The 14,317-nt window shown below is 40.4% G+C and overlaps 1 protein-coding gene across 1 annotated transcript in view; it reads left to right on the top strand.

The window, feature by feature from the left end:
* Positions 1-9,669: 9,669 nt before the first annotated feature.
* LOC139324836 (vomeronasal type-2 receptor 26-like) overlaps positions 9,670-14,317 on the top strand; it is a 38,941-nt gene continuing 34,293 nt past the window's right edge. Inside the window, exon 1 of the mRNA XM_070954588.1 lies at positions 9,670-9,716. Coding sequence (XP_070810689.1) covers positions 9,670-9,716 — 47 coding nt within the window. The remainder of the gene's footprint in view (positions 9,717-14,317) is intronic.

The raw sequence follows: 14,317 nt of genomic DNA on the forward strand, positions 1-14,317 counted from the left end.
CACATCATGTAATATTTCTGCCTTTGAGAAATTGCTCACAAGAAAAAAGACAGAAGGATGTTTGCTATCCATAGAAGACATATAAAAGTCCTTAATTCTGACACAGAGGATTGATGGAGGAGTATCCCAAACACTAAGATTTATTATAGTTGCCAATTTGAAAAGAAATGTTCATGCTGCTGCATTTGCAATCATTCTCCAATATTCTTTAATTAAACAACTTCTGTCTTTCAACACCCCAAGATAGAAAGACATTGAGAATCCAGTTCTTGTGTTAGAAGATTAGAGATACTGAGTCAAATCATGTCCAATATTTGCAGTTTCCTATCCAGTTTTTTACAAATTTGGATAGGAGTATATCTAAATTTATCTGGCAGGGAAAGAGGCCGCGGATTAGACTTAAAATGTTACAAGAACCCAAAAATAGAGGAGGATTTGGACTCCCAAATTGGGAGCTCTATCACCAAGCAGCGAACTTGATTTGGGTGAAAGAATGGATGGTCCTACAAAAGAGACGACTTTTGACATTTGAGGGAGCCGGTCTTCAACATGACTGGCACTATTTTCTGTGGCCGGGAGCATCCGGCCACCCTAGACACTTTGATGATCACTATTTACGTAGGACACTTGGGTATACTTGGGAAAAGGTTAGAAGAAGAGTATATTCAAAAGTTCCATGTTGGATTTCGGCGCAGGAAGCTCAGATTTACCCGACATTGTATAAAGGGGAGAAAACCTTGACGTATGTAGGTTTCTTAGATGTTCAGGGTAATCCGAAGTCACGAGAATTATTAACTCTTCAAGGATATAAGATAGACTGGTGGTCTTATTCTCAAGTGCACTCCAGGTATAAAAAAGATTTATATAGTGAAGGAATCTACCGTAAAAGACAAGAATTGGATAAGATCTTATTAGAAGGAGGGAAAGGGATATTATCTAAATGTTATGCATATTTATTGTCTCTGCAGATAGGACAGGATGTAGTGAAGGATTGTATGATAGCATGGGGGCGAAATTTTGGATATCCCCTTGACTTCCAACAATGGGAACAGATTTGGTTGAAAAATATGAAATTAACCATGGCCTCCTCATATAAAGAAAACATATATAAAATGGTCTACCGGTGGCATCTCCCCCTGGCCAGATTAGCTAAAATGTTTCCCGGGACATCTGCCTGCTGTTGGAAGTGCGGTTACAGTAATGGAACCTATTTTCACCAATGGTGGACCTGCCCGCAGGCAGTTAAATATTGGAAAAAAATACGGCAATGGATTTTGGAAATTACACAGATTAATTTGGAATTAAGACCTGAGATTTTCCTATTGGGGGCAAAACCTTTGAATGTTAAATCAGATATATGGTTCTTGTTGATTCACATTATCACTGCAGCAAGATTAGCGTATGCGCAGGAGCGGAAAAATCAATACTTACCGATAGATTTGAAAATAATATATAAAATTAATGAGTGTGCGGAATCAGATAGATTAACTAGATTGATCAATGGTAAAAAAGATTCAGAATTTTATAACAGTTGGAAAGTATGGTACGATTGGGTCCAGAAAAGGTGGGATAGAATAGATATATGATGATGTGTATATATATATATATATATATATATATATATATATATATATATATATATATATATATATATATATGATGGCAAATATGTATGTATAAAGGAATGACTTTATACTTATGGACAATGTAATCATATTATACCATGGTGGAGGATTGTATATTTTATTTGTGTATTAGTGTATAGAATATATTAATAAAAATTATATTTATAAAAAGAAGCAACATAGAAGATAATAAAGAACTATATCCCCCTCTGGCAACAACACACAGTCAAATAAGTCTGTAGATAGTCTCAGTCATTCATGTCATGGTTGTCCCAAAGGTGCTTTTTCAGGAGGCAACTGGACTTTCTTTCTTTCTTCATTTTTTCTTTTGAAAAAGTCTTCAAAAGAAAAAACAAGAAAGTCCAGTTGCCACTTGAAAAAGCACCTTTGGGGCAGTAGTGAAATCTGAACTGGTTTACTACCAGTTCGCTGGCTGCGCATGAGCATTGTGCACCAAAGGTGTGCTGTGCGCGTTCATGCTAGTGCTCACCATGCACCAAATGTGAGGGGGGGGTGTGTGCATGCACAGTGCATGCCAAAAGGAGGCATGGGGTAAGTAGAAGAGTGCGCAGAGAGTTGTGATCAGCTGTGGTGCATGACCTTCAGAGCCTTTTTTTTTACTTTTACTTTTTATCCGAATAGGTTGTAAAAAAATGCTTTTAAAAGTTTTTTTTAAAAAGTCTCTGGCGATCACATGCCACAGGTTTTATCATCGGAGCCTCTTTTTTTACTTTTCTAAAGCATTTTTAGTACCGATTCTAGAGAACCGGTAGTAAAAAAATACTAGAAAATTAAAAAAAAAAAAAAAAACCCTTCTGATGATTGCGCATCGCTCACATGATCTTTGGAACTTTTCTTTCTTTTACACTTTTTATTACCGGTTCGGGCAAACCGGACCGATCCAGGAAAATTTCACCTCTGCTTTGGGGCAACCATGACCTGGATGACTGAGAATCTCGACAAAATTTTAGCAATTTAGGATGAACACAGTTTGGAACGTGTGAGAGTAGGAATGGATTTCTGAGCAAGCTGTTTACTCAACGAAGAAGAGGAGAGTAAACACCAGAGCATTTACCAGGCAGATGGCAGCGCAGCTAACACTCACCAGAGCCATACTGAAGATCACCCCAACTGGAAAGGTTAGGACCATAGACTTGAGCACGCCATCGAGTTGTGAAGAACTGCAGGGAGAAGAAAACGATGACTGCAGAGACGCATCACAAATAAATGATGACATCAGGCAAGCCATACTTAACATGATGGAGATGCCTGCATCTAACGAGGACCTCGTCGTGAACCTCCCCAGCCTACTCAAGAGCCGTGGAGCAGCAACCGAAGGACCAGAACCAACCCCAAAAGCCACCACTGCGGTAAGAGAAGAGCTACCCCAACCCGGCACGCCAGAAGCAGCCAAATCCATTTTTGTGCCCTTTTCGTGGTGGCCATCTTGGAATGATCAACAGCCAATGGGAGGCCTGAATTACAACCTCTTGGCACGAACTAGCTCCGAATCCAAAAAAAATAAGGGAGCACCCAAAAATAATGAAGAAAAACAAAAACTAGTTGCCAGGAGCTCCCCTACCGAGCTCGAAATAGAAAGGGCCATCGAGACCCTCGCAGCGGCATTCGGCCCCTCTTACAAGCCACCCAGCCTTCCTCCCAGCCTTGGAACGACACCTGAGTCCTGAAGATACAACCAAGTGCCCACCGAAGCCGAGACACCGACCGTGATGCACCAGAGGGACACAACACCGGCCACCAACAAGACACAGCCACCCGCCTCAACCCACCAATCCCATGGCGCACCACAAATCAACTGGCACAAGACCTGAGGCCCAGGGCCCAAGCGGACTACTCACCAGCACCGAGACCTCCGCCAGGATTCTCGGCCCGCTCCGCAACCAGCATCTGCAGACCGGAGCCGTTCGCCAGGACCACTGACCAGCCGATCTTCTGGAGGCCCCATCCAGCAAACGCAAGTGTTCCAGGCCTCCTGTCGACGACCGACGACAATTCCGCAGCCCAGAACCAGTTCCGGACTTCCACTGCCCAGCTCCGGCCCCCCAGGGGTGAGTCCGACCTTCACCTGGCATGTCTGGGCCTAACTTCAGGAGCCGCAGCCGCGAGCTCCTCACCTGATGGATCCCAGCACAGAATCGGCTTTGTGCATGTCCAGTTTGCCTCTGTTGAAAATGGAGGAAAAAAAATAGATGCTTGCTTTTTTAACCTGTCAGCCTGTATACCAATCCCCTACTGTGAGTTCCCTCATATCCAGGACCATGGACAGCTGCCTTTTGTAAGTAGCAGTTCTCACAATTCTGGGACTTTACCCAATGGCTTTCCCAAGCTCCAATTAGATGGGAAAAATCTCCTGGAGTGGAGCCAACAACTCCAAATAGTATTTATGAGGGAGAATGTACTTTTTCTAATTTCTAAGCCACCCAATAAGCCATGGTCTTTTGAGATTGATTGTATGCACCACAAAGCGTTTTGTCTGTTGTTAGCGAGTATATCACCCACCATGTATCCCAGCATAAGTAACCACCTGACCGTGTATGAGGTTATGCAGAAACTCTATGGCTTATTCTACAGTAAAAGCAGGGCCACCACCATGAGAATATCGAGGGATTTTCACTCAGCCAGGCTCAGACCAGGGGTGTCCATGAGTGAGCATTTATTAAAACTCAATGCTACCAGGGCTGAATTACTGCAGAGGGGTGAGGCCATCACGGAGGAAAGCATGATGAGCATAATTATAAATTCACTGGACACCAGCTGGGATAACTTTGTCACGCAGCTAGACAGCTTGAGTATAGGACACATGTCATTAGATAGTCTCACCAACAAATTGATTGTGGAAGACAGTTTAAGAAAGGACCGCCACCTGTCCAGAAAAGACTACAGACCCATAAAGAGGGTCGAGTTCCAGGACAGAATAAACAGCATCCCTGAATGCTTCTCATTTGGTTCCAGGAACCATTTTAAGAGGAACTGTCCCAGAAATACTAGGGACAGGGGTTATAATGAGCGCAGGGGAAGGCCTGATCCCGGATGAAGGTACCAAAGGGGGCAATCTCCAGATGACAGACCCACACAGGAACGAGGGTGTGGGTGGTCTCCCAACCCCAGATGAGGTAGAGAGCACAGGGACAGCTCCCGGGACAGTAACACAGGATCCGTCTATGGCTTTAGGCACGGGGAACCAACTCTCAGTCAGGAAGACAAGAGGAACGTTTGGCTCATAGACTCAGGGGCCACCAATCACACCACATACAATGATAAATTATTCACCACTTTCACTGAGGTGAATTTTGAAATAAAGGTAGCCAACCAGAGCAGCATCAGAGTGATTGGAAAGGAAACGTACACATCCCAGGGATAGGAGAAATAGAGGGGGTACTTTTCGTACCTGATATACCATAAAACATACTGGCTACCATAAAGTTAAGCTGTGACACCAACATTGAGGTGGTACTCAGAGAAGGTAGCGTACACATGTCCTGCAATGGAGAAAACGTTGGGGGAGTAACTATACGTGATGGCCTACCATACTTCACGCCAAACGAGGGTGACCAACAGTGTGTAAACACAAACGTGGCCAGTGAAGGAAGGGAGGACAGAGAAACAGAGGGGGTCAGCCAGAAGCCCACCAGCTCTAAGTCATCCATATGTGCCAAGATTTCCCTAGGGAAACCGGTCCACGATAACTGCGCTCACCTCCTCCATAGGAGACTAGGCCACATTAGTTTCTCAGTTGTCAAAAAGATGTTTGAATGTACTGAGGGATTGAAAATAAAGAGTTGTGAAAATTACCTTGAGTGTTCTGTCTGTAAATACTCAAAGATCAAACCTAGGCCAAGGCCAAGGAAATCAGGGCAGACTACTAACTCCGCCTTCCAATTAATACACATGGACCTGGTAGGGCCACTGAGACCATCTATTAGATACAGAGAGAAGTTTTTCTTAACCATAGTGGACGATTTTAGCCGCTACAGCTTTGTATACACACTTAAACACAAAAACAAAGCATTCTAGAGATTCAAGGAGTTCTATAAGAGGGTGGAGGTTCAATATAACACCAAGATCAAACAGATAATGACAGACCGCGGTTCCGAGTTCTTGTCTAGGGACTTTTCCAAATGGTTGAAGGAACGCGGCATACTGCATTTCACCTCCCCCCCTTTTTCGGCCTTCCAAAACGGCATGGTAGAACACAAAAATGGCATCCTACAAACCATGATGAGATGTGTTCTGGAAGATGTAGGGATGGGCCAAGCCTTCTGGTCAAAAGCCCTCCATTACTCAAATTATACATTAAACAGGTTATGGTCCAGCGTAATTGATAAGACACCATATGAGATGATGCACAAAAGGAAGCCCAACCTGGCACACCTTCACGTGTTTGGCGTTCCAGCAGACGTACATATACCCAACAGTTAAGGAGAAAAGGAGACAAGGTCTCCAAGAGACTAAGGTTCATAGGGACAAGCCAGGAATGAAAGGCTTCAGATTCATAGATAGCAACAACAAATTTGTGGTGTCAAAATCAGCAGATTTTCATGAACACTCCAACTGGTCTAAACTGCACTCCAACGCCATCTTCCTTGGGGGAGACATATCCAGACACGAACAGAAGGAAAGGGACCAGGGCTCAGACAAAGTTGATGATACCAAGGCTCTCAGACCCAAACACCAAGGATTCAAGATTGAAGAATGGAAGGAAGGACATCCCACACTAAGCTTCGACAAACTCACAGACAAAGAAGACGAATGCCTACATGAGACAGACGCATCACCGGACAGGCCAATCAGGGCAAACAGAAATAAGAAACCAAAGAGATTCGAGGACTACGTCATCTGAATACAGACAAACAACATCACCCCCAGCTCATACAATGAAATTCTCAAGCTCCCTCAAGAAGAAAAAGAGAAGTGGGAGCAGGCCATGGAAAGGGAGATGAAGAGCCTCAAGACCTACAAGTGTACACACCAGCCAAAGCGCCGGATGATAAAAAACCAATTGGGATTAAATGGGTATTCAAGATTAAACCACTGGAAGATAATAAGGTATTGTACAAAGCAAGACTGGTTGCCCAAGGTTTTGCTCAAAAATACCCAGAGGACTACACAGACACATACTCCCCCACAGTCAGGGCCGAGAGTGTCAAGAGCGCCCTAGTCATAGCTTCCATACTAGGACTAGGGGTATATCAGTTTGATGTACAGACAGCATACCTGCATGCCGATTTAGACAAGAAAATTTATGTCAAGGCCCCACCCGGAATTGATGATGGGCAAGGTAGCACTTGGTTCCTGAACAAAAGCCTATACGGTCTCAGGCAGTCAGGCAAAAGATGGTATGACTGCCTAGCCAGGACCCTTAAATCAATGGGGTTCACAGCTACCTCAGAAGACAAATGTTTTTTCACAAAAAGGGAAGAAGGGTCAATTGAGAGTGTTCTTCTTTATGTAGACGATATAGGGAAGCAGAAATCCAGGTGTGATAGTTTTGCTGCTGAATTAAGTTAGCATTTCTCACTAAAATCATTGGGAACAGTGGATAAGTACTTAGGGGTTCACATAATCAAAACAGACAAGGGTTTCAGACTCTCCCAAAAGGAGAAAATCATAGAGCTATTACACAAATGTAACATGTCAGAAGCCAAAACCAGCGGAATCTCCATGCAACCGGACTTCCTAAAGAATATGTATAATGAAGCCATTCACAGATAACAAATTTTACAGATCTTCCATAGGATCACTACTATACATAGCCAATTGGACAAGGCCTGATATTGCATTAGCAGTCAACTTACTATCCAGACATGTCAGCCAACCCACTGTGTACCACTGGGAATCCATTAAGAAGATACTCAGATATTTAAAGTACAGTGCTGATGCCCATTTATGTCTTGAACCCGACATATCCAAGGAACCAAAACTATCATGCTACGCTGATGCCGATTGGGCAGGGGACATTAAAAGCCGGAAGAGCACTTCTGGCTACATATTCTTCCTCAACAACAGCCCAATACACTGGTATACAGGTAAACAAAAACTAGTAGCCACATCCACCACCGAGGCAGAGTTTGTCTGTATGTCCAAGGCCGCTAATAACCTAACCTGGTTCGATGACCTACTCAATGATATTTGGACACAACCACTGTACCCTATAGTAATAGATGAGGACAACAAAGCGTCCATCGAAATATCAAAAGCCGACGCAGTTGGTCAAAGGTCACGCCACATTGATATAAAATGCAAACACGTCAGGCAACTCTCAGAGATCGGTTTCATCAGAGCCATACATTGCAACACCGAGGAGCAAACACGAGACGTACTCACCAAGCCATTACAACAAAAACAACACTCATACCTTATGTCAAAATTATGTGTTTATTTGTAAATCATATGTGTATCAGTTACACATTTAGAGGGGATTTTGTCACATAAAATGTCTAACCTATATATGTACCCACTACTCCATGGTCCATCAAGGGTTAACTCTACTACACAACCCATAACTCCCACAATCCCACCTTACCTTGACTCCTCCCCCAGGGTAAAAAAGGACCATCCACATGGGCACCAGGCAGTTCCAGATATATACCTGAGGAGAAAGGACATACAGTAGGTCAGTTACTATTGCATACCTGAACCTGTGATATATTTTAAACTGCAAATAAATAAACTGCAACAATTACTACTTTGTATCGAGAGTTATTGGGTGAGATCCTCCCTTTCTAACATACTCAGGTGACCCTGAGGACACAGATAAACCTCCAAGTGCTTTAACGACCCTCTAAAAGGATGCAAATGACCAACTGTCTGCAAGGAATATAAATCCTTCTATTCCCCACTATCCTGTCAAAGCTGAAGAAGCTTTTTAAATGAGAAGCAAAACATCTTAAAACACACACACTCACACACACACACACACACACACACACACACACACACACACACACAAGAAACTCCAGTTGCCTCCTGAAAAACCATCTTTGGCACAGACAAATAAGCCACTTGATGGGCTCCATCCCATTCTGGGTTCCCTAGGCCAGCTGGCAAAACCAGGCCTTCAGGGCTTTACAGAAGAGTGTCAAAGTGGGGGGACAGTCTAATGTATGAATGGATGATGTTCCAGAGGGTGGAAGCCACCATGGAGAAGGTCCTTCTTCTGTATCCCGACAAATGTATCTCCTTAGGGAAAGGGACCATGCCTTTTTTATGGTTTTTGTTTTGGAACTGCACCCAGTTGGACATTTCTTCCAACAGTATTAATGTTATTATCATTTCATGCTTCAACATTCTTTGACTGAAAATTTGGACAAAACCTCCCAAGAAATTATTGGCTTATTTGTCTGACCTTAAGAGGTCTGACAAATTTCCTCTTCTCTACTAAACAAATATATTTGTTTTCTATGGAAAATGGAAATCCTGTTCCATTGTAAGGAATGAACATGAATTTCAACACTTGAGGCTGTTTTTAATTGCCAATGTCCCCTAGATTACTTTTATTACCATTTGCTCATTTGAAAAAAAAATTGAACCATCACTGGAACCACTTATTGCCTCACCAAAAACAAAATAATTATCTCCTGCAGGAATCGTGTTTTTTTTTTTAACTAAATCAAAACATCAAGGACTGTGCATAAAGGTATTTAAATTCAGCAACAATGAAGGTATCAATCTGGTTATAAAGTAAGTCTTGAACCCCAGGGAGTTTGGTACAAAGGGATAATAATGGCTCCATGAGATTCATTGCTACAAGTTTATTCATTTCCAGAACATCTGTTCAATCCTAGTTATAGTCACTATACAAATTTTCACACACAAGGAACTTCAAATAGAAAATGATGGGATTTCTGATTAGGTTCATTATCAGACATAAACCTTGGCTCAATCATTGAATGAACCACTTGAAATACAAACTTTCTTATGGACAGGAGACACAAATATTTTCACTATGACAAATGCCTGAAGATGTTATTCCTTCTGGTGCTCTTGATGCAGAAAGCAGTTACTCTGAGCTGCCCTGCGAGCGATGCTTTCCCGATTCCCCATGAGTGGCACCAGCCTGGTGATCTCATCGTGGGTGGGATGGTGTCTCAGATAATTAACTCTTTTTTTGAAATTGAATTTAAAGAACATCCTTCTCTAATACCTTATGAGTTACCACTGTAAGGATTTTTTGTCTTTCCATTTATTTTCTAATTTTATTGTTTATATGACTAATAGCTCTTTGAGAATAAATGCATGGTTTTTTATATCAATTTACTCTTACTTCAAAGTTATCAGATTGTGGGAAAACAAATCATTTTCATTGTGTTAAAATCTTACTCATGAAATGTCTGAAACTATTCTGCAGGAAGTCTTTTGGAGAACATTTATGGAGTGTAAAATAATTAAAATTATCTAGTCTGTGCAGTCACTCCTTGCATAACATACATATATCAAATGAGTGATCCTTCCTATATAGTGCCAAACTGATTAAAATAAATGTCATAGCTTGGGAAAAAAACCATGACTTTGTTCTCTACTTATTTGTGGCAAATCATGGAAACACTGTACATAGTTGAAAACTATACAAATTATTGAGTGTTTTTACAAAGACTCTCATCTTCTCACTTACAAAAGAGACAGAAGTGGTTATTACTCATATGGTTATTACTTTAATGGTTTCACCATAAAAGAAATGTCAACATATTTTGTTTAAACTATTTGCAGTATAATAACTAAATTCTACCAGCATGCCCTCACCTTGGCCTTTGCAGTAAAGGAAATCAATGAGGATTCCCAGATCTTACCTAACGTCACTCTCGGGTTTCACCTTTATGATAGTTACAACAACCCAAGGATGACTTATCGCACCACCCTGGACCTGCTTTTCAAATCACAGCAATTTCTCCCAAACTACAAATGTGATAGCCAGAAGAATCTCATGGCCATCATTGGGGGATTAAGTCCTGATACATCATCCTTTATGGCAGAAAGTATACATGTCTACAAAATTCCACAGGTAGTTTGGGATGGAGTGAGAGAGAAAAGTCTTTTGTAATTAATAGTAGATACTAGTTGTTTGCCATACCTTTCTATAGAAATTCAATTAAATACATTATTATCACCCCTCATCTGTTTTCCCCACAACTCAATAGTCTGACTCAAGGTAATCCAATAAATCAAAACCTTTTATTACAAACATAGAGGTGTTTTGACTTCCATGCAGCAATAGGTTGCAACTCTTCTTACTTAATTTTGCTTTGTGTATGATAAAAATAGTTCAGTGTAAAACTAAACTGTTTTTCTTAGCAATTGTTGACAGTGTGGTTGTATACATTTAGTTAGTATTTTGCCATTCCTTTCTGCAGGACTTCAATTTTGCTCTCTTTGCTCTCCCTTCTGAAATTTTTCCCACAACTCAATATGTTATTAAAAATAATCAGTCAAGAAAATCTAAATCTTTTATTACAATCCTAGATTAGAAAATTTAAATTTAAATCATAAATTACAGTACAAAATTTATCTTATTTGAGAAGGTCATCTATGATTTGACCACTATCTGTGGTGAAATCTTGAGCTGTGTCAAGAGGAGGATAGAAAAGGCCAGCTAGCATGTAGAACACAGAACATAGAACATAGAATAATAGAATGGGAAGGTTTCTTGGGGATATTCTAGTCCAACCCCCTCTTTGAGAAGGGGATCCTATACTATTTCATATACTTCACTGTCCAGTCTCTTTTTGAAAGCCTCCAGTGATGGAGCACCCACAACTTCTGAAAGCAAGTTGCTCCATTGGTTAATTGTTTTCACTGTTTGGAAATTTCTATTTAGTTCTAAGATGCTTCTCTCCTTGATTAGTTTCCTTCAAATGTTTCTTGTCTTGCTTTCTGGTGCTTTGGAAAATAGTTTTACACCCTCATCTTTGTAGGAGCCCCTCAAATATTGGAACACTGTTAAAAGGATGAACATACTGGAACTCTGTATTAGGAAACTGAGTGTAGTTGTAATCTAGTTATATTTCAGATGAGAAAATATTTCATCATGGGATTTTACTGGCTTCTCTTTTTCATCAGAATTGTCATAATCTACATAGAATTGGACAAATGTTCAATGTAGGAAGACCTTCATTAAGTTTCTAAGAGGCAGTCTTCATATTTTTCCCAAGATTTTCATTATTAACAAATTTCTCTTTTTTGTTTCTTTAGTTGACTTATGGTTCCTTTGCCCAAGAACACTTTCAGTTATTTCCACTTTATTGCATGGTCCCAAAAGAGGAGCATCAGTACACTGGACTTATAAAACTTCTTCTCCATTTTGGATGGACGTGGATTGGAGTCTTTGTTTCTGAAAATAAGGAAGAATATTTTTTGCAAAAATTGCAGTTGTTGCTTTCCCAGAATGGGATCTGTTTAGCTTTCACACAAAAAATTCCACAACATATCCACTTGGAAGATTTGTCCCAATTAATTCATTCAGTCTCAACTATTAATGAGAAACTGTTAGATCAGAAAGCAAATACTTTTCTTGCCTATGGAGAAACATTCACAATCGCATGGCTCAGAACTGTCATGTTTATACGTGATCCTGAAAATAAAGAGAGTGCATTATGTAGCAAGATTTGGATCCTAATGAATCCTATTGATTTCGTTCTGATGGGAGGTCAAAGGAGTTGGGATTTTCAGATGTTCCATGGGGCTGTTTCCTTTACTGTACATTCAAGAGACATTCAAGGCTTTAAAGAATTTCTTCAAGTCATCAAACCTTCAACCCACAAAGATGCATTTCTTCAAGAGGTTTGGGAGCAATTGTTCGATTGTTCATTTTCAAATACAAAATTATCTTCAACGATGAATGAAACTTGTAGTGGAGAAGAGAATTTGGAGAATCTACCTGGTGCTCTGTTTGAAATGCAGATGACTGGCCAAAGCTACAGTATCTACAATGCTGTTTATGCAGTGGCACATTCTTTGCATGAGGCAGTGAGATCAAAATCCCAACCAAGAAAGATTCAAAGGGTTGAATTTCCAAATCTGCTGTCTTGGCAGGTAATCTTTCCATGCCATATCGATCTTGTATTTCAATGATTATCCACAATCATCCACAATCTAATATAGCTTACTTACTGTGGTCTATGGCTATGGCTACAAATCAATAGAGAGATTGAGGCACCAAAGCTATTCATTTTTTAAAATAAGAGGATGAACCTAAATGAGGTCTTTCCTAATTTCAGGATACTCAATGGGATTTACTGTATGCATCAATTTTTATTGTAGAATTGGCCTGTCGTGTGAATTTATACAATCTGGTTCCAAGAAGAATTCAATTGTATTGTGCCTGAAGGCAGTCTTTCTTTTATTGTGCCCCAAAAACATTTCTGAAGTGTAGAGATTTCACTTTTCTTATTAGCTTTTGAATGGTTCTCACCAGAGCCTTGATGGCGCAGTGGTCGGAAAGCAGTACTGCAGGCTACTTGTACTAGCTGCCAGTTGCCAGCAGTTTGGCAGTTTGATGCCCACTGGCTCAAGGTTTGACTCAATCTTCCATCCCTCGGTGGTTAGTAAAATGAGGATTGTTGGGGGCAAATGGTGACTCTGTAAACCACTTAGACAGGGTTGCAAAGCACTGTGAAGTAGTATGTAAGTCTAAGTGCTATTGCTATCCAAACCTGTCCTCAACCAGTTCTCTAATCTACTTCTCATTGGCTCATGAACCTTTCAGAGTTTGGATGCAAAGCAATATCTCTCTATAAATGTTCAAGAGGAATGGACCAAATATCAATCCTTTTCAGCTGTGTCCTGCACCCTTTGAAACAACTGTATGTTTGAAAGAATATATATAGCTCATTTTCACAATCTCTCTCTCTCTATCTCTCTCTCTTTCACACACACACACACACACACACACACACACATACACACAAAGTCACACACACATACACACACACACTCACAAAAGAATTGAATCTCGGATGATAAAATCTGGCTAAAGGAAATTTGTCATGTCTCAGGATGTCAAGAAGCTTTGTATTAACAAAGAACAAACAATTTAGAATGAGTTTAGATATGGTCCAAATTTGATTGTCTAGTTGTTTAAATAGTGAATATAAAACATAGATCAATCAAGTTGTATAATATCAATCTTTTTTTTATTTTGATTTGTTAACTGCTGTTGTTTCATTTTTTGCCTTGGTAGTAATATTAAATTAAGACTAGACCTGACCTGTGTCTTTCTCTGAAATATAGATTATCTGTATTCTAAGAGTACTATTGGATATGAGTACATATCTATATTTTAAGTGTACTTATTTGAATGAGTAAATGAAAGTTAAATATACTGGTCTCTTTTTCATTATTATCCTTTCATCTCTATCTCTCTCCCCCCCCCTCTCTTTCTCTCATTTTCTTTCAACTAGCTCCATCCATTTCTTCAAGGCATTTCTTTCAACAATTCAGCTGGGGACAGAGTGTTCCTGAATGAGAAAGGGGAAGCAACAGGTGGATTTGACATCACCAACTTGATCACTTTTCCAAACGGATCCTTTCAGAGAAATAGAGTTGGAAAGATGGATCCTCATATTCCCAATGTGAAGGAATTAATCATTGATGAAGAGCTGATTGTGTGGCATCCCGCTTTTAACCAGGTGTGGAATCAATTAATCAACTCTTTCTTGATCCATTATGATCCAATATTG

Source organism: Pituophis catenifer, unplaced genomic scaffold (genome assembly GCF_029215685.1).
Source record: "Pituophis catenifer annectens isolate HBS135680 unplaced genomic scaffold, rPitCat1.0.hap2 SCAF_15, whole genome shotgun sequence".
NCBI classification, from domain to species: domain Eukaryota; kingdom Metazoa; phylum Chordata; class Lepidosauria; order Squamata; family Colubridae; genus Pituophis; species Pituophis catenifer.